Source organism: Pipra filicauda, unplaced genomic scaffold, assembly GCF_003945595.2.
Source record: "Pipra filicauda isolate LSUMZ 115617 unplaced genomic scaffold, ASM394559v2 scaffold35_size7292922_pilon, whole genome shotgun sequence".
NCBI lineage: Eukaryota > Metazoa > Chordata > Aves > Passeriformes > Pipridae > Pipra > Pipra filicauda.
The window spans coordinates 1,309,355-1,331,688 of NW_024104487.1; the positions used below are offsets into that span (position 1 = coordinate 1,309,355).

Below are 22,334 nucleotides of genomic sequence, written 5' to 3' on the forward strand. Positions count from 1 at the left end.
CGTATGGAAGCAAGGATTAATGTAATAGTGCTTAAGATCCATCAGACAACAGAAAGTTAGCAAGGTTTCTCTTTGAAGACCAACACTAATGGACAACAAGAACCCTAAGGTACTTGGAAACTTGAATCCCATCCGGTTAAAGTCTTCCTGTTAGCCAAGAAGGCAGTCATTTTTAGTAAAATGAAAAACTAAGAACTACTAGGGGAGAAGGGGGAGGGAGGGGAATCAACTCTTAATAAATCTGCTATTAGAAATACTCTTAACTTCCACCTGTATAGATCTAGGAACTTGATAAAGCTTTTCAAAATCCTCACTAACAGTTATGGTCATCTGGCTACCAAAATTGCCAGAATCAGGCTGGGCATGTAATTCAATTACAGTGCATCCTACCTCACATTGCTTTTCAGACATCATCAAAGACATCCACACAAATTCTACAGATGATAAAAACATCTGACACACATCCTACACAGAACTGACACAGACTGGAACCATAATCTCTTGGTCTGAGAAACAAAGAGACCTCAGACTACTTTCAGATCTGAAAGAGTTCCAAGGGCATCACTCCACAGCTCACATTAAGCATGAAGTAATTAGAAGTACGTAGTTCCCTAAAATAAATAATCACAGTATACTTATGACATATCCCAACTACCTCATGGTTTAAATTAAACTTTCCTGTTTACTGTTATAAAACCTGAGGGGGAATATCATCAGCCTAACACAATGGTCCTGAAAAAAGTTACCTACACTTGAGTTATACTAAATCTATATAGGTAGGTATACTGACATTTCTCATGCAGTAGAAACATCCAACCTTCCTGTCACGACCAATGAAAGCCTTCTTAAATGAAAAGCCTTTACTACAAATTACTTCAAAAGGAAAAGGAAGGAAAAGACATTATTTGTTGTAAATCCATAAGTCTTTCCACTATTTCAAGGAAGAGTTAATGATCAAGAAGCTAACACTTGCAGAATGAGAACTGTCTCCCTGAATGAGCACTGTCTCCCCAAAACTAACTAGACTACAACCAGTGCTACACCAGCAACAGAAATGAAATAGAGTAAGTTAAGAGGAAAGGACAAACTTTCATATGACACAGCACTGTAGACACTTGCTTATGGAACTATCAAAATGTCCAGTTTCTGATTTGAAAGTGATTCTTAAGCAAGCTGTGGTGGAGACTATCTACAGTCATCTCAGTTAACTTTAAGATCTAAGCATGTGTTGGATTCATCACAAGTCAGAGGATTTGGCTTTCTTCTTTTTAAGGCAGGTTCACTTCTTCTGTATTCAAAGTCAGTTGTTGGGAGCAGAAGAAAGTAATGTATTTTAGCATTGTATGAAACTTCATAGCACACCCTTAACTTCAAAGTTTTTAATGGCTCTTTGTGATACCCAAAACTGCAAAGGTGAAATGGAAATACAGTGAATAAAGTGTCAGAAGGCAAAGATGACACTGACAGAAACTCAAAAACACTTGCAAACAATGCTGCCTCCAGGGAAAAAGCTGCATTCAGAAACTGAAAGGAGAAGATGTTCTGTCAGGCAGAAATTACATAGCTACAAATTGCCAAGCAATTTGGTACTGCCTGAAGGTCAGCACTGATAAAACTGATACTTCGGTCTCCTCACTGATGAAGATAAATAAGGCTCTTAAACAAGCACCACAAGTCTTTTAAATCTTGGATCTTATCAAGAACTGTGCCTCCAGTTTAATTTGAAACTGAGAAGTTCTGTTCCTTCCAATGGCCTTAGGGTTTCTCTAAGAAGAACGATCTCTGCAGAAATATGTGGGCCTTACAACAACTGCAGCAATGTAGTTAAATACTAGACATACAGCCCGGGGTGTGGTGTGTAACCACACAATTTAAACAAGAAGTGGAAAGAGGAACAAATTAAAACTCAGCCCCTCAGAGGAGGCACACTTTTATGAAATCTGAGACTGCATACCAACGTGTTCAAGTTCTGCAGAGGACCTGTGATATGTAAATCTAGCAACACTACTGCTGAAGTCAGCTTTCTCACTTAAGAAGAAAGTCCTGCTTCACCTTTTAAGAAGAGCTGCTCTAGGAGAACACAGTGACATAGGAGTGTAGTAACATAGGGGGGCTAGAGTAGACAAATTCAATGCATTACAGGTGACCTATCCCTCAACTGTAACCTTCTTTTCCATGGTTTTTCCTTCCTAACTGGAAAGATGTAACAGACAAAGGAGCACCAGTTATGATTTGAGAAGTTGTGTACCCGTGTCCACCTCTGACACATAGTCCTTCCAATATATTAAAGTAATTTTGATGGCTTTACAGGAACCAGTTTTGGGTCTTCCATTCGTAAGTAATTTTTATTCTGTTTCAGACAATGTAGAGTGTTTTGATGTCATGTAAGAATATACTTGTTGCAGGAAAAACAGAGCTGAAACTATGCTACCCATGAGAACCATCACCCCTGAGAGATAAAAGGGAAAAGAGCTTCTCCAAAACAACACAGCAAGGATAGAGAATGCCAAGTACATCTGGCAGCAAAATGCACATTCCGCACCTGAAAAACAAAACACCCAGGCACAGGTAACTGTGCAGAAGATAGTACTCACAGTAAAATACGAACCTAGAAGAACAGGAGTGAAGAGAAAAATTAATTAGTTTCTGGAGTAGAAAATGACTGACTGTGTGGCAAAGCACACTATGACCTCCCTATTTATCCACATTAAGCATAAAGGTGGCAGGATACACATGTTGTCTACAGACATCAAAGAGGTAAATACTAATGTATGAAAACAAAGTGGTATGAGCACGTATGTAGCTACCATAAGAATGTGCATGCTGGGTGACACTGAAAGAAAAAAATGTGAAACCCTGAAATATTTGTATCAGTAACATCCACCAAAAGCCCAGTCACTGATAAATGTATAAGTTTCACTTTCCAATAGGTTTTCTTTCCAAAAGCTCTGAGTTCCAATACCTTAGACTGATCAGCTTAATTGTGACTATCTTGCCACATTATGCTTTTGTGCCTTATCTAATTCTGTTGTCTAAGTATGTACTGCATATATTCACATAACCTTATTGTAAGAGCACAAAAAGACTTGTTTCCACCTGCTGAAAGGGAGTAGCTAGATCCTGAAATACACATAAACAGAGGTCAATCTTCTTTTTCTTTAGTAAGACTAGGCCAAAGAAAAATCAGAAACGTTGTGAAACTTTTTCTACTTCTGTACTTTTAACTCATGAAAAATAATAGCATCTACAAAAAAATAACATAACTTCATTGCAACAGTTAAAAACACTTTCTCAGAAATGTTTGCTCACTGCTAACTTACATATATCCACAGTACTGTAAAATCGAGTAATCTTAAAGCCAGGTCTTTCAAATCACACCACAACAGACATGTAATTTCAAGAAAAAATATTTTCATTTTGATCATAATAGTTGACTAGTTATTTTCAAGTATTTCTTGTAATATTCAATGACATATTTGCATTTCTATTTCCACCTTTTTAATTCTCTAACATTTTAAGTAGAGAGCTTATACAGTCACAGATATGGACCCTGAACTCAGTATAGAGTAAAAAAAAAAACGCATTAAGTTGTATCTATTACTAGTCAGAGGAAAAAAAAGTGCTCTCAGAGTTACATATTAAAATAGGTGAAGCTGGAATAGCTGCTCTAAAAACTTATTTTGGAAATCTAGGTTTAGTTAATACTGAACATACTTTGCATCCTTCTACCTGCATGCTACATTGCACAAACTGCAGTATTTTTACTAATCTCAGTATCAAAAATTAAAAATACTCAACTCATTCAAAATTTTATTTGTTTAGAAGTGTAAATTATTGCTTTAACACATATTACTAAAAACCAAGATCTGAACGATTTCTCAAGCAAATGAAGTGGTGCAAAACCTGTTCATAAATACAGAATCCTTCCAAACTCAGGACTTCCCATCCACCTACGGCAGGCTTTAGAATTTGTTATTACTAGAAGGGAAAAAAAAAAATCAAACACTGAAAAAAACCCACCCTTAATGCCCTCTCTCCATTTAAGAATCAACTTCAAGCCCTCAGTCACAAAGTTCTTGATTACAAATCTCTACTGTAAGCGCAGATCTGTAATTTTGTGCACAACTGTTATATCTGAAATAAAGTTAATCCAAATCAAGTAACAAAATTTGCCCTAATGGGAGTTCTCCTTCAGCTCCACTAAGCGAAATTCAATATACATAAGAAATAATTAAAAAAATTAAAACAACACTTTACTTGGAGAAAGCCATATTCAAAATTTGGTTATAAAGTTTTTTTTTCTTATAGAGAAAGGATATATTTTAAGCTTCATAGAGACAGAAAATTAATACTTTACAGTATTTAGGGATGAAAAATATCATTACTCCCAATGGATTTGCCACATCCAACTGAAAAGTGTTAAAAATTTTTTAGTATTTTTTTTCCTTGGTTGCAATATTGAACTTGCTTTCTTTGACTCCAAGCTTCTTCAAGAAATTCTTGGTTTATACAAACCAAATAACAATACGTGATGTCCTCAAAATAGTATCAGGAGCACTTACTCATCGTACTTGATATGATAAATAGCTTCTTCACCAGTGTCCATACAGTCTGAATAAGATGTGGATGGTGTACTGTCCAAATTATTTGCATTTTCTCTAGAATGATCTTGATTTAAGTTTCCATTAGTCCTTTTGTAAGTGTTACCACTCTTCCCTTGAGCTTTACCATTCTTATGTCCCTTTGTTGCTCGGGTAACATTTTCTATATGAGCTTCAAACCAGGCTCCAATGCTGACATCACGGGCATCCACCAATTCATTTATCTAAAAGGAAAATCAAATAATGAATTAATGCTTATTTTATATACTTCCAATTAAGAAAAAATAAATCAGTCAACTGACTGTGCTACTGTTTATAAAACAATCAAATATAATAACCAGTTGAGTTTAAGCAAGTTCAAGGAATATGCAGTCATGAATACTTTCATTTACACTTTGAGTATTTTATTACTCTTCCTTCACTGAAATCTAGTATAATCTGTATGTAATTTTAAAAAGCAAGGCTAATTTTCTTCTGTTTTTCCCTCCAAACCTGAAAATTAACGTGATCTGTCATTATACTTTCCTCTTGTTTCACCATTTGTTCTCTATGGCTAAAAGAAGCACACAGAGCATCAAAATACTATCTCACAACCCAGCAGTTTACAGACTTCCCTGAGCCTTCAACTTGGAGTTATTATTTAACCTTCTACCCTTCTGGCCTGCATGATTTTTTTTTAACCAATAAAGACTCAAGAAGAGAGATAAAACAAGTCTAACAAGGTTGCCCACACAGTCAGCCAAAATGTTATGACTGTAAGAAATGAAACTATCTCAAGCATTTCTCCCTTCTGTACTCACAAGTACTACCGGTATTAATTTACTGGCAACCAAACCATTTTTATTCTAAATCACATTTAACTTTCTGAAGTCTTCAGCCAATTAAACAGATGTTCCTTTAATAATACGGAGAACACTGAAAGAAAAGATTTTTAAAATACTTCAAAAGTACACCAAGTATAAAAAAATGATTACAACAGAACTACTGCACACCCATACCACAGAAAATATCTTTAATAAACACTATGAGACACATGCATGTTTATGGTTTAAGCTCTACTCTTTGTCAAGTACCAACATCATACCAGACAGATACTCACTCTTAGAAACCCCAAAGGCTGGTTTCTAAGATCTGAATAATCTTATTATATTTTCACAGAAACAAACACAAAAACATTCTAACATTTAGGGTAAATCAGCCCTTAGGTATTGGAAAGCAAAATGGACAGCAGTTTCAGCTAACAAGTTTATCCCAAGAAAGCAATACTTGAGGTTTTTCCATTCCTCTTCCTAAAATAACTTCCAAAACTCAAGGTTTTATTTTTCTACCCATGTAAAATATATGCATGGACATGTATTTTCTTATTCGTTCTTACAATGTACAGCATTCAAAGTACAGCTTTTTACCAGAATGACAATTTCAGCCACATAACAAACAAATCAGAGAAGGGCAGCCTCATTTTAAATCTGTGAATCTATTTTAAACATAATCAGTGGATTCTGGCACTTCTAGAAGGAACCCTCTTGAAGGCATTCCTACACAACCTTATGTGTTTGAATCAGTTGTAGCTCAAAAGGGGAGCTTTAGTTCCTCTTCTCCAAAACACAGTTGAACAAGATACACACTAGTAAAGATTCCTTCATCTGCTTCTGCTTCTTGCAACCAGTTATGGAAGTGCCAGAGAAACCATGTTAGCAAAGTCAAAAATCATCATTACCAGATCCAGAACAAAACAAAACAAACAAACAAAACCACCAAAACAACAAAAAAAGTAGAATAAAATCATAAATTAGTGCCAACTCCCTTAATCATTCCTCTTCAATGCATGCTTCTGTAATCTTATGTGAACAGTTACAAAACATACTTCCCACCCTTGTAAAGAATAAAGGCAAGTAATTATTACCACAGACCACTGAGGCACATAAGACAACTATTTTGAGTTAGAGGTGTCTTGTTTAAGAACTGTTTTATCAGTAGCTCTTTACAGACAGCATTAAACAAACACTGATTTTAATTATAGATTCAGTTTGTGTGGTTTTTATTCCAAGCTAGTGTTCTTCGGTTAAACTTTTTTTACTACAGTCAGAGTTTTTTGGAAGAAAAGTTATGAAGACCATATGAGAAAGGGAAACATGCACATGGCTTCTGAATGAGCTCTAGTTTCTTTAACATCATTCCCACATGCCCAAGCAGTGTTACTGTAACTCCACTCTTGCAACTCGTCTTGTATTCCTCCTTTTGGCCATTGCTTAGCCAAGGCAGGGTCCTTCACAGATGCTAAGTTCACCTTGAGACGGCCCCCCAGTTCTTAAATGAGATACTACTAATGATTTTCAGTCTTAGTAATAAGGAACAGGAGTTTGAACATAATTCCACCCTGCTACTAGTCCTTCAGAGCACATATAAATAACAGACATCAGGTACAACTGGAATAAAAAACAACCTAAAGCATTCTAATTTACATAATATACAATGGAACTCTGTTTAAATCACTATTTTAACCATCTAACAATAATTTAATTATTATTAACATGTACTTCCAATATCAACTCTATCATTTTTTTTTTCATTATAGGTCCCATACAGGCTATCTTTCCTTTTGGTAGTTGAAATCAGAAAGAGAGAGCATGGTACAGAGGCTGCGACTATTCATAACATAGAGTAAGCAACAGGTATTTTCTTGAGTCTAGCTCTGAATAAAGATCTAGTGAGGCACAGGACTTCCCTCAGACAGAAGCTGCACAAACTACTTCTTCCCGTAACTAAACAATTCCTTATTATCTGACCAACAAGAAAATGGAAAATGGTTAAATATATCAATCTGTTTAGCCATCTAACATAGCTTAGTTTATGGTCTTTTCTATTGACTTTTATTAGACAACATTACTACCTTTGAACTACAAAAGTGGCTAAAAATACATTCTTCAGTTTTCTAATACTGAAATCCTCTACACACTCATACTGTTATCTACAAATAGGAAAAAATGCAATGGCTATACCCTTAATTTTTCTCTCTATATAAAGAAAACATACAGTTGGCTGAAAAAGTAATCAATTCACAAGTAATGAGGCACAAGATAAGCAAGAGGCCCAACTTGTTTTCTCAGCCAGTCTCCTCAGTTCTTCAACGATTTAAGGCAAGTCTGCCAATTTACCACAGCCTCAACCTTCTATTACTTCTCTGCAATTGTGGACATTTTCCGACAAAATAATTACTGTTATGGCTATGTCTTATCTAAAGAAACACCCAAACAGGAGGTGAATTGCTACCATACACATACATAGATACATACATATACACATACTAAATGTCCAATAAGCTAGCAATCTGGAAACTGCCCATTTTCTGTTTAAATTAAACTTCTGGTAGTCTGATGTAATCCTACATGATAATATAAAAAAATTAAATGAGGTACAAAACTAAATGAATACTACATATGTGATTCCTAAAAACCCTACATTAAGAGAGGAATCACCACATCACATACAGCTTAAAGAAATTGTGTATTTCCAGAGATTATCTCATTCTAATGCAGCACTGAACCACTAGTATTAAACCAATTATTTGGCAAGCTTGAAGAAAAAAGAAGGGAAAAAGCTACACTCCTCCACATATTTTCTTTATTAGCTTCTTCTGTCCACAAAAAAGTATTTGTTTCACAGCTACTCTAAACTTTCTGGAGAACATATTTTGGAGAACACAATGTGTCAGAGTTTGTGAACTCTCATGACTCTGCACGAGTTAGTTTAAATGAAGTGAATTTCATTTAAGACAAACTGAAGAATTATTAAATCATAAAAGAAAGCAATGAGGTTACAATCCTTTAAATAATAAAACAAACTTTTTTAACAATAAAATCAAACCCAAAAGAGTGAGGTAAGCTTCCAGCTTTTAAAGTTTGTACATACCTTGTACAGTCCAATGCCAGGATCTATGAGGAATGAGCGAGATGATGTAGATGGCTGACTGGGCGATCCACTATTTTTTTTTTTCGCTTTGTTCTTGCAGTTGGAAACAGCACAAGGATTGACTTCTCCATCTTGATCTGTCACAGAAGCAGCAGTAGGAGCTTCAGATTCAGAACGTATCAAAAGCTGTACTATGTCATTTAGTCCAACATTGTAGTCAAATAAAGTGTGTCCATCTTCTAGCTGTCAAAAGAAATGTGTACTTGTAAAATTCCACCTTAAGGTACGTAAGTAGTTTGCAAATCTTCCTTTTACGGGCATTAATTGTACAGACCAGAAGAGACAAGCCATTTATTACAGGTAAATAAAAACCTAAGTCTTCAGTACATGCAAAAACAAACTCTCATCAAGGAAGGCTTAAAACTACAAATAGACATCTTTACAGACTTTGGACTTTTTAACTATGTATCAACTCCCAATATAATGCAGTGATTTTCTTTTAAAGAAATAGGTAGAACTCATATTGTCACTTACATAACAGACAGGAAATATAAAAATATGTGAGAAGTTTTAAATTAATAATTGTGTTCTAAGCATTTCAGCTATGCAATTTCACAATTCCCTCTTTCTCAAGCTTTTCTAGAAAGCAAGGCAGTACCCTGACACTTCCCTAGTATTTTGCAAACTATTTCTTAAATAAAATATCTACCTATAAAAAATTCATGCTCATACAACTCCATTTACTTTTCAAAACTGTAAAATCTGAAAGTGTTGCGCAAGAGAAACTACACCTAAAGGGAAGCAAAAACAAAAATAGGTACTGGCCTTCATGAAAAGAAACCTCCTAAATTGAGAGCATTCGAAAACATACTTATTCCAGATTTAGCCAAGTTCCCCATCCCCCCGGCCCCCACCCCAAGATCAAAACAAGACTGAATTTGAAATCAAGTCTTTTAATCAGTCAGATTAAAACTATTATAAAAACCTATAAAGTATAAAACTACTATAAAACCAAAAAACACACATGGTATAGCACTCCCTCAAACAACTTCATACATCAGGCCCCACTATATTCCAGATGCAACTTGATCCTGCAGAACATCAGAATATAAATAGTAGTAGACATTTTAAATCATCCCTAGAACATGGTTACTAAACATTATTTTTGGACCCACTCTGCACAGCTTTAAGATACCTGCTATTATCTTTGTTTTACCTGATGATCTCATCTATGTACTATTAAGCTAAGAAATTCATACCAAGGAAATGACAAGTTGTGTGTTAGGAAAGAAATACAGGGGAGTAGTGATCACTGCTACTTTGCTCACTTAAACACTCAATGACCTACAGCATCTTTGAAGTAGAGATTTGATTCACCTAAGAGTACAATACAATGCTTTGAGATATCGAAACTAGTATTACACTTTACTTCACAATGCACTGGGAGAAGAACATGCATGACTTAAAAAACTCCCCCATCTTTCCAAACTACTTTTGCAATTAAAAAATTATCTACCCTTTTTCCAAGAATAGTTGCTACTTTCAATACAACTTGATGTTTCATGAATCTTTCCAAACAGAACTATTTTCATGAGCTTATATCAGTACAACAAGAAAAAGCAGGGAGCAGGAAGGAACAGAAAAAAATAAAGAAGGAATTCTCAAGTTTCTCATTAATGTTAATTTGAATGTTTTCTCTAACATTCAAATGATCTCAGGATAGACAAAAGTGGAATGCATATTTCTTCCTCCATCCCCTCTGCTTTCTCAAGCAGCTCTAAAGGGCAGGGGACAGCTGACAGTCAAGAAATTAATCAGTTCTTCTTCCACAAATCTAAGATCCGTGTGAAAAAAAAATTACTCTCTTTACTGCTGATAACAATTGTACCCACCTACAACTGGATCTACAAACAGGAGAACTCACAGCTTGTTTCAAAGTAATTGAAGCTGACACAGCTGTCTGGTCAACAGCTACAGGAACAAACCTTGTAATGCTGACTGTTTTCAAACCAGTTCAACACACAGCATACAAAATTGTACTGAAGATTTTCATGCTGTAATTATTAGAGGAATGCAAGCCTTAGAGGGGAAACCTCCAGCAACTGTGATTCTACAGGTGACTACCAACACCACGTCATATGCCAGGACCTGTAGGCTTAGGTCTTCATACTGAGGAGCAAGCTACTTAAGAAGTTCAAGTAACCTTTTCTGTCTCACCATGTCACATATTATACATTTCTATCCCTTTGAAAAGTCTTTAACAAAGGGGACAGAAATGCTCTTGCAGCCCTACAACAAGACTGGGGGCTTTCCATACCAAAAGAGGTTTGCATTTTCACCATTTTAAGTTTAAAGTGCTATTCTTATATTCAGAGTACAAATAAACCCAAAACAAAAACAAATAATCACCTTGAAATAATACACCATTCAGTAATGACTGCAGAATAAGTTATATATCCAATACAAAACTAAATCCTCCCTATTAGCCTGAGAGGCAAAAAAAAAAAGACTGAGCAACCTGGTCTAGTGGCAAGTGTCCCTGCTCATGGCAGGGAGTTTGGAACTAGATGATCTTTAAGGTCCCTTCCAACCCAACCGTTCCATGATTCTGTGATCACAAGTTTTTTCCTCTGTTTTTATCATCTATATTCTTTCAGGAATATTTTGTGACACCAAAATAGTAATTCTATGACTAGTGAAATTACACTTAAGTCTAAAAGCACTGTAACAAAGATAAGATTACTATAAGCACACTTCACAAGGCAGTTTGTAGTGTTTGGCAACATGACAAGGAAAGAGCACCTGTTTACAATATGAGCAAAAAGTATGTTCTCAAGTATGAGCAACAGTATAAATTTAGACCAAGTCAAGGACACTGCAACAGTGTCAGCTTCTAGAAACAAAGGAGAGAACATAGAAACTCAATAAGCAGAATCAAGTTCACATGCTTTTTGCCTCGCAAGAACTAAGGTGTGAATCTGCAAGTATACCTATATCTAGCATTACTGCATCACTGACAATTGAAATCGTTTGAATAACAAAATTAGAAAACAGTGTTTAAAGAAATCCATTCCATACAGAAGGAGAGTAGAACTATAAGATGTTCTTTCTTGAATTACAATAAAGAATTTCATCTCATTCTGCTGCGTAAAGGTACTAAGATTCCCTGAAAATATGTTTGCCTGGTGGGTGTATTAAAAGAAAAGAAACAAACATTACATGGTTGCTTAATCATTCACTAAGCATTTAAGGACACTTGTCATTCACAAGTTTATACATGCAAATGAGAAACGAAAGTAATCACGCAATTACCAGATAATCAATCTCATTCAAGTCAGTTATGATTTCTTAATGAGTGATTAGAACATGTACTAAAGCAAAAATAACTGAACAGGCAACTTCATTTACAAAATTTTGCTAGCTCTTCTGATCCTCCTGTCATTACAAGAAGATGCGTTTGTTCCCTTAGCAGTAGATTTTACTTTCAGTTTTTCTTCCTCTTAATGACTGGTATGCTTCAAAAGCCCCTGAGGCTTCATTAACATATTCTGAATGAAATGGCACTAAAGAGCAGCTAGCTTTACTGTATCTAACAGCCTTTCATTATTCTAAATACAAGTAGAAAAACGGATTACATCTTTCAAATGTACTCTTACCATCATATGTTACAGACACTACCAATTTCAAAATATTCCTAAAAAAGGTTGTTATAGATACTTAAAGGTAAGACAACACTGCTTACTCTACTACACGAGAGCAGCTGTAGCAATGCAATACTGGAAGTGATACCTACCTACTACCACTATTAGAAGAACCGTCTTATAACGTCAAGCCACAAACTACTTTAAAAGTATACAGAAGCTGCACTCACGCGAACATGAACGATCATGCAGAATGTGGTATGACACTGCATTACCTGAGGGAAAAAAATTAAGCCTGGCAAGTAATTCCCCAATTATTATCACATTAACTAAAAGTCCCAGCAGAAGCACAGTTCATTATGGGTTATACAGCTTGTAGAGAGACCTCTCAAGAAAGCACATAATAATTCCTGTAAGAACACATTACCTACTGTTATTATCTTAATGTGTGATCCAGAAGCATAAGTCCCTGGGTCACCTTAATCCAGCCATTCCACTTGACAATCAAGATATTTAATCACTTATGAAAGTGTGCCTTTAAGCATCTTCTGAGGGTATCTTTTCCAAGAACTAGAGCAATGCCTATATCTAGCAATAGAGATGAAAGAAACCATAATGAATGCAGGTGAGTTCTTTAATTAGCAAAGTATGATGAAAAGTTAAGCAACACCAATCTTTTATTCTGCATAGGCATTACACGCACCCTGCAAACTGAACAGGAAATGCACAAGGGTAAAGAGCTTTGAGCTCAAGTTCAGTAGAGAACCTTGGTTAAGAGTTGTTTACAGGAGTTATCCAGAGGGTAAGTTAGTCTGAAGAAATCCAGAACCTATAACTTCCAGCAGGGTACTCATTTATGCAAGCAATGTGGACTTCTATAACTACCCGTATTTCCTATCTCAAGACTGATGTACAAAACTAAGCTTTTTTGCCTGCAGGAAGGCTGTTGGAATTGAATTCCACAGAAGCATTCCAACACATCTCTAACCAGCATCTAGTAATGAAAAGCCTAACTGAAAATTCAAAATCAGCTTACCAGTATGTAATAAGTGAGTTCTGGGCAATGGGACCAATACAGAACAAGAAAACTTTAATAACCTTTACTGCACAACACTGTACCCTTCGCTTAAGGACTTCAGCCAGTTTCAGAGTGTGCTCAGTTTGTTTACACTTTCAAAGCTGAAAGAGAACCCGAAAAGTATTTTTATTTCACATGAAAAACTTGTATCTGAAAAGAATGCTTCAGGATTCCAGGATATTCAAATTCATGTATTAACCACATTCAAAGTACTAGGCATGTTGTCAGGTTTTTACAATAACTGTGTACTGGAATTGTTTCCCAAGGAAGTACAGTTTCCTCAGCTGCAACAGAGACAAAGGTTAAATAAAAGAGGATCTAGTAGACAACCACAAAAAGAAAGTTACTGTCTTTATATGAATTGGGACATTTAATATGTGCTGTCTTCAAGTGTTTGCAACTCCAGGAGATCCTCTTCCTTCTCAAGCAACTGTAGTTTCAATAGTACCTGTTACAAGTCTCATACAGGCTGCTCTGTCAAAAAATACAGGCTGCTCTGTCTGGTGATGATTCCACTTAAACATCCTATATTCTTGCACATGGGGCAGTTCTAATGCCATCAATGACAGTTTTTGAGTGATGTAGCAGTAACTGTTGAGGGTCCAAAAAGATATTCCTGGCCCTGAACAATAAAACTCCTCAGACAATCTGTTATATTAAGAGGATAAAAATGCAAACATCTTTAAGCAAAGACTCCACATCTATGAGGTTTAGTGGCTCCTTCTCACATGTCTAAGGCAGACTGGTTCTCAAGTGCAGGCTTCATTATACTCTCTCCACATTTTAAATGAGGTTTTTACATATATCCTGTGTAGTCATAAGGACACCCTGTTCATACTGTTCACAATGGTACTCCTGAATGTTTTCTCCTAACTCTCCCTTCCTTATTGCTGCTGGTTTTAGCAAAGATCCTAATACAAACTAGACAGCAACACCAATCCCTCTCATACAAAAACTAACTACAATAAAGATTTACTTTCCTAAATAGGAAATAAATGTCTATCTGACTTGGGGGAAAAAAAAAACATCAGAACAAAAAAGAATTCCTAAGTTATCCTTATTAGTGCTTTTTATCCTGGTTTGGATTTCATGGTTTGCTGTTAAAAATAAACAGATACAAATGACAGACTATTGCCTCATTTCAAGAAGGAAAATTTATTAATTAAAAAATAAAATTATTGCTCTGTCTTTGCTCTCTCTCTTCAGCACTCATGTAGGTGAATCATCTGGACAACCAAGTTCTCCAAGTGTCTAGATCCACGTCCCTCCAGAATAGAATACAGACAGGCCACAACACTTCATAAAACACTAACCAAAGAAGTTATTGGTGTCTGGAAAATACAGTCCAAATGAGACTCATTTCTGTTGATTTTTTGCCACAAGAGTGCACATTTCAGAGCAGCCTACAAGAACGTCTGAAGACAAGATGCCATCAAAAATCACATGAACGCGGTAGGACAAACTAGTCTTCATATCAGAGAATATGCCCCATTTTGCCAACTTATGCATGTTACACGACAGCTAACAACCTGCCCTGGACTTAAAAAAAGGGCAATCTTAGTAGTATCAAATGACTTACTGTCAATAAACTGTATTTTAGGTAGGTACCATATTCTAACAGAGAATCCCACAGTCTCAGCAGAAAGCATACAGCAAAGGTAACTCCTAGGGATGGAATAATGTTCTAAGAAAAGCTTTTCTACAACTTGTTACAACCAAAGAGTTTGATCACACTACATTGTGGATTTGCTGTGCTTGTTCAACTCTCCACACAAAGAGGAAGTCTGGCATGCTATAAAATCCCGCACAACCTAGGAAGAAATTACAGAATCTTGTTGCTGACACTGCCTGTAATTACACATCAATCTCAGTACAAAAACCACGACAAAATATATAGTAGTCATCTTTGTACTCAATCAACAAGACCAGCTTTCTCGAGAGGAAATTCACACTTTTCCTGAAGTTCTGTAACTAAAATTAAGGACAAAAGTCCACATGTTAAGGCCACATTCTCCAATAAACAAGTGGGTTTTACACCATTTCTACAAAATTATTTACAAAGTGTACAGGTGGTACCAACATATTTTACTTTTTAATCAGGAATAAACACAATCCAAAATAGATTCCAGTGCACAAGATTAGTGCCAACAAAAAAGAGCTAAAAGTCAAGAGATGTAAGAAAAGAACTTCTTTACTTTATCAGAAGATCATGGTGAAGGCAGCCATTCTCAGTCTCAAGCAGGGTTCAAGTCTGCACCTCTTCCACGTTAAACCTTTTAAAAAGCAGTTCATGTTTTGAAGATTATTTATCCTTTTATTACTGGGTGAGATACAGGAAAAAAAATTTAATTTAGATATGATATTTTCTTCTTGGACACAACTCTAAATCCCATTAAAGGAACATCTGCTCATTAATTTTTAGCTTGAAGTTAAAACAGCAAGGTTTCTCTTCTTTCTGTGTTCTCAGGAATCTTCTAATTAGGTAAATAAAAGTTCATGGTGTCTTCTGGATGATATTTAGGATTACCTGATACTTTCATAAAAAAAAAAAGGGCATGTCAAAATATAAAGCTGCACTGAAATCCTCAGAATCATGGAAAGACTCATCCATCTCTGTGCTGATTAGATGAGAGGGGTCAAGTACCTCCTGTATGATGGTATGGGCTTCTACAGCACAGGCAACTGAACTTCAGCAAGTGGTGCCAGTGAGAGCAAATGACTATCTGCAGCTTGTAAGGACACCTGTAATGAAGAACTGGTTATTATCAAGCTTCCATAATCAACAAGAAAAATCTAAAAAAAAAAAAACCCCAAAGCCAAAACCAAAAAAATCAATAACCAAGCATATTTTTACATAATTTTACTGTTAAATCATAGGAATAGAGATTCAGTTAATAGCTTTTAAAAAGAGAATCCTCTGATAACTTCTATCAATATTATTGATATCAACATCTGATCATATTCCATCACAGAAAATCCTCTTTATGTAGTGTCAGTGTAGGCCTTGCATCAGGTCTGTTCTGCATCTAAGGGTTTGTAGAGTCCTTTCTAATTTAAAAAAAATCCACCTCATTTTCCAAGAACTTCCATATTAATTTTAAAAGTACATGTACCAAATTATCCTAACTAATGTGTATGTGTGACACTCAGGCACACGGTGTGACTCTTGGGGATGTGCTGTGAAGGGCTAAGAGCTGGACTCAATGATCATGGTGGGTCCCTTCCAACTCAGCATATTCTGTGAATAATGGCCATAAAATCTAGTTGGCTCTAATTTCTTAGAGTTTATGTGAAGTTTTTCCAAGTTCCTAATACTTAAGTAATACATGCAAAACAGTACAAAGTATCCTGTTTTGACCCATGCTTCTGCTTTTCCTTCAGTTTGTTTAGGTGCTCTGAATAACAAAGATAATCATATCAAGGAATGGTAAATTGCATTATTAGCTTTACATTAAAAATTTAACCGGAAGATGATTTTAGTAAACAACTTCTGCAATCATATAAAAAACCTCACTCATAGGGCTACTAAACCTAATGCCATATAAGTTCCAAGTATACACTATGAATGTGTCAAGAATTTTGGTAAGCAATATGATTGTATCTGCCCTGAAGACTCCAGATAACTCTCCTCACACTACAGAACAACTTGTTACCAGCTTCAAAGAATGGTAATCACTTCCCTTTTAAGACTTCTTCAAACTATTTCTCTGAAATACAAAACTTAACTGCTCCAGCTGAAGATTTCTCACCCCAGATTTCTGTCTGAAGCAGATGGGGTTTGGACAGCTTCAGCTGAAAATGTTTACAATTTTCCAGACAAAATAAAGCTGGAAAGAGTCCGTGTTAAGAAACTCAGTTGTTCTATGAATAGGTTTAGCACTCCCATTCTTGAGGGAAATACTCCAGGAGTAAAGCTCTTCTATCGTTCTGGAAATTCATCCAAGCTGTAGATATTAAGAAGCACTTAAAAATGCAGTTTACAAATTCGAAGCTTGGAAGCTTAAACTCACATGATATTCTATTCATTACTCATGTGCCAGCCCAGGTCCCCAGAAGCTAAAGAGGTCTTGTCTAATAAAAGCACACCCTATTGCCAGATTTTTAACTGTGTCTCACTGAAGCTACTTTATCACAAGGATGCTCTCATGCAAAAATAAAGGTCTTCCACTCCTCCTACCCCTCTAATGTTTCAGTTAAATTTTACAGAAACAAAACCTTAAACACTTGGGCATTACAGCATGGGTCTGAGAAACTATACTTAACAGTAAACTTGCATGGCTAAGTAACACGGTGCGTACTACCACATATTTTTGTGCCTAAAAGCAGAGCTAAATTTCTTCTACTAAAGTAGGCCTGATTTGCAGCAACTTTCATATCAAGTAAATAAACAGCTTCAATACTCTCACTTCCACCTGCTGATTTCAGTCTCCCATTGTGCTGGTTTTGGCTGGAGTAGAGTTAACTTTCTTCACAGTGGCTGGTGTGGGGCTGTGTTTCGGATTTGGGTTGACAATATAGATATGTTTCTGTTATTGTTGAGCAGTGCTTGCACAGAACCAAGGCCTTTTCTGCTTTTCATACTGCCACACTGGCAAGGAAGGTGGAGGTGCACGGGATATTGTGAGGAGACACAGCCAGGGGAGGTGATCTAAACTGACCAAAGGGATATTCCAGACCAATGACATCATGCTCAGTATATAAAGCTGGGGGGGAAGAAGGAGGAAGGGGGAGGCTTGGAGTAATGGCATTTGCCTTCACAAGCAACTGTTACATGTGATGGGGCCCTGCTCTCCTGAAGATGGCTGAACATCTGTCTGCCCATGGGAAGCTGTAAATTAATTCCCTATTTTTCTTTGCTTGTGTGCATGGCTTTTACTTTCCCTATTAAACTGTCTTTATCTCAACCCACAAGTTTTCTAGCTTTTATCCTTCCAATTCTCTCTCCAATCCTGCTGGTGGGGCAGTGACTGAGCATGGTATTTTCATCTCCAGCTGGGGTTAAACCACAACGTCCATGAAACAGGTTAGGAGTGGTTTCCTCACCAACAAGATTAATGGCTTCAAAAGCAGTTTCAGTTCACTTCCTCTTACATATACTGACAAAGAAACCTTTGGTGTCCAATGTCCTGTTTTTCCCCAACTCTAGTAAGCACTATGGAAAAGGTTTTGAAATTATTTTTTTTTTAACAACAGCCATTTACAAGTTTTCACTGAATTTGAATTCCTGTGAGATGGGATGGGGTGATGAAAAAAAGCCAACACAAGACATTAGTTTTTACCTTCCACAAACAACCAGTATTGCTAAAGTACAAAATGGTGCATGTTAAGTTCTGTGCAAAACATAAGTAGGTATTAATACCCCTTAAGCTCCCTGGTAAGTTTCAAATTTAAACTTCAATGTATTTTTACTGCTCTATTTTTCCATCATTGTAACTGAAAGCTAGAAATCCTGCAATAACTCTAACTTGATTCTATAGAAATCTGGTCTGGTAGGTCAAAATGCCAAGATATCTCCTTCACTTTCTTGAATAAACTGAGAACTTCTATTCTCATCAAGAGCAGCTTCATAGGTTTTTCCAGTTAGGAGAGAGAATATGCTGCTGGAAGTCAGCTTGTCTTATCTTGCTTTTCTGAATTTCTCTAAGAAACCTCCACACAATGCATTGTAATTTACCACTTCACTCAGAGTTAACAAATAACATTGAAAAAGCATCAGATATGAATAGTCAGTGGTGGAGCAAGGTTAGAATATGTTTTATTCAAGCATAAGGAAATATTTGTGGCCCTCCAAGAAAATCCTTCCAGACAACTGTCCACCTTCTTCAAGAAAGAAAGCAAGAGACATCACTGCAGGTTTTAATGTTCAGCAGACTTCTGTGGCTAACTGCAGACTAGGTTATTGCAGCACACTAAAGAACTATACAAACATTACTACTCCCTTTCCTCAGAAAGTTCTACCTCAATCTACAGTTACTCAGCTCTGCAGAAATGTGGATCCCAGAGAGTCCAGGATGTCCTCACAGACCAGACCGTGTTATACTGTAATACCATCTGGCTCAATCTTCACTTCCACATGTGAACTGCAGTCAAAGTTAAAAAACAGACACCAGTCTATTCAATAAAGTAGCATTTTTTCTGGGTTTTACAAGAAAAAAAAAAGAAAAAAACCAAACACCACAACAGTAATACAAAGTACTACATTAATCACAACACTAAGTTTTGTCCAGCAGTTCTAGGGTATTTTAGCCCTTAAGAACAGGCATGTGATGTACTGCCCACTTACATTCTTGCATATGTGTTTGAAGATCAGACAACAGCAAATCACAGTATACCACATAAACTACATTAACTGGACATGGGCACTCATGAAGAACTGCAAAGTAATGGTTCCAGCCCAAAACGTTAGTTGAAGCTGTTCTCTACTGCAAGCTAAGAGCACAATGATGTCAAAATTCAGCCCATAAATGGTGACTCACTTAGGTTCCTACATCCTTATAACCTCACATTCCTCCTATTTTTAGAACGTCATTACATAGTCAGTCTTCCCACCACCTGCAAGATCTGAGTACTTCTAGAGAGCCTACAGTAAGCAGTATGCAGCAGTGAACTCACGGTTCTACTAGCAGACTGTACAGATTTAACCATGTTGAGTGTTAACCAAATAAGAAAAGACTTTGGCTCAGATAATATTTTTTACAACACATGCAGCAATCTCCAGTTTTTTTCAAGTTTCCACCTCAATATATTGCTTTCTGTTCACCTCATATTTAATTGAAGTGCCCTTTTTTATTTTGATTTATTTTATCGCAGCCCTGAGAGACTTGAAGTTGTTTACAGTTTCCTTTGCTCACGTCTCTCAACATCCAGTTTTACTTGTGCAAGAGCAACCCTTCTGACCTTTTTTCTACTTACAAGCACCATGGAAACAGAAAAGCAACCCATGACCAACAAAGAAATTTCAGAATTAATTATGGTAATTGCAAAAAAATGGGCATTTATGAGGAGTGAAACTATAAAAAAGAACTCCCTAACTCTTCACTGAACATAATCCCAGCTGTGTCCTAAATTGGATATATACTAAGTACTATACTCACAAATGCTGCTCATGTAGGAAATTTCACTACTGCATTTTCTTAAGCAAGAGACATCTGTTAACTAATATGTTCACGCTAATTGGTCTGGCCACTTTCAGACTACACAGAAAAGTACAACTCATTACAGGCTCGTCTTCCCTGCTTCTTGGGTAAACCTCGTGTTCCACACCAACCTCTGCACTCAAAGAGATGTGCCAGCACACATCACACAACTTCAAGACTGGTGTTCCTTGATTGGGCCCCATCGGGGAAACATGCAATTGTCCTGAGTGTTCTTTACAGACCTGTCCTCCAACACCACCCTCACCCTCAGCAACCTGTAGAACGCAAAAATACAGTCATTTGCTATTGGATTCACAATCTAACCTTAGCATCCAGCTGCTAATGCTTGCCTCCTGGTCAAGATTTAAATTTGTATTTCCTAAGTTTTTTCCCCTTATTTGTAAAGATACACGCTTTATCTCTTTTGTGGCAGAAATCCCACTGCCCTGTATTACTCAGCTTAGGCAAACACTACAACACTGATCTGCTCTATGAAGATGCATTTCAAGAGTCACTTTCCCAGTGACACATCCGGTGCCTTTCGTGCCAGGTAATAGCTGAGCCTCACTTTCACAACTCCAGCACCGAGCACTTAGTTTATGTAACGCAGCTCCAAAGGTTACACCCTTCAGCAACAAAGTTACAGCCTGAGGCGACCTATTCGGAACAAACTGTATTCAGCACAGGAGGGCAGCGGAAGTACCAGCTCACAGAACGCTTCCAGACAGTCTCCGCTGCTACACCGGGCTGCCCCGCTCGAGACGAAGCGCCTCTCCGGACCCCCAGCAGCCTCCCCGATCCTGGCCGGGACACACCGGGGCTCACCAACCCAGGATACCCGCGGATCAAGACTCGTGCCCGCGAAATTAACCCCGCGCCACCGCCTCTCCCCGCCCCGCCACGTGCGGACCCGGAGCGGCGTTTTCCGTGGAAACCGCTCGCGGTCCGCCCGCTTCCCGCCCTGCCCGGCCGAGGCTGCGGCGGGGCGGGGGACACCGGGAGGGCGCAGCTCCCTCCTTCCCCCGCATCCCTCCGGCCACCCTGTCACTTGGGCAGGATGAAGGCGGGGGCCGGGGGAGGAGCCTCCAGTCGCTCAGGTGGGAAAATAAACACACAAAGGGCCCTCCCTGGCACCCGGAGGGGGGATTTACTCCCTCGCGTTTTTACTCCCTCCGCGAGAAAGGGGGGGCGCGGGGTCCCGGAGCAGCCTGTCGGGGGGGCTCCCGCTCCCCCCCTCTCCCAGGCCCGGGAGTAAACAAAAGCGGGAGCCACAGGACAGCACATGGGTAGAGACGGGGACCCCCGCGACGCACAGAGCCGGATCCGGGACAAGCGGTGACCGCAGAGGGTCCGCCCGGGCATGGCGACTCCCGCCTCACCTGCTTGCCCCGGTAGAAGAGGCGCTGGCGGTCGGGGCTCACGCGGAAGGTCTCCTGGATCTTCTCCCGTAGGCACTCGATCTTGGTGAGGCGGCTCAGGTCGTCGATGGTCTGGGTCTCGGTGCCGTCGATCGTGCGGACCTGGATCCACATGGTGCCCGCCCGCCTGGCCACGGGCACGGCAGCGGGGCCCGGAGCAGGGGCTGGGGGCCGCTCCGCGGGTGAGCGCCGGCGGCGTGGGACTGCAGGGGAGGGATCCGGGAGCTCTCCCGCTCTTTGTTCGTCTCGGCAGGGCAGGAATTTCAAACCCCGCTGAACGGGCGCGACACTCCCGCCGCAATCCGAGCCGCCGGCCCCGCTCGGCGGGGCGCGAGAGAGGGAAGGGAGCTGAGCGGCTCCCGCGGCGCTCCCCGATCCCGCCGAGGCGGCGCGGGAGGCGGCGGGCAGAGCTATGGGGAGGCGGCGGGAGCCATGGCCCGGCCCGGGCAGTGTTTACCGGGAGCGCCGCCGCGCTCACATGGAGGTCACGGCGCCAACGCCGCTCTCGCGAGAGCCGCCGGCCGCGGCCGCGCGGAGACAACACGGCGGGG

At 38.6% G+C, this 22,334-nt stretch overlaps 1 protein-coding gene across 2 annotated transcripts in view; it reads right to left on the minus strand.

The window, feature by feature from the left end:
- Positions 1-22,300, minus strand: part of UHRF2 (ubiquitin like with PHD and ring finger domains 2) — a 78,093-nt gene extending 55,793 nt beyond the window's left edge. Inside the window, exons 1-3 of one of the 2 annotated variants that reach the window (XM_027709719.2) lie at positions 21,745-22,300; positions 8,511-8,753; positions 4,563-4,825 (exon numbers count right to left, since the gene is read on the minus strand). In XM_027709719.2, coding sequence (XP_027565520.1) covers positions 4,563-4,825; positions 8,511-8,753; positions 21,745-21,897 — 659 coding nt within the window. In that variant the 5' untranslated portion in view covers positions 21,898-22,300. The remainder of the gene's footprint in view (positions 1-4,562; positions 4,826-8,510; positions 8,754-21,744) is intronic. The other variant, XM_027709720.2, reaches the window with a different exon arrangement.
- Positions 22,301-22,334: the final 34 nt, after the last annotated feature.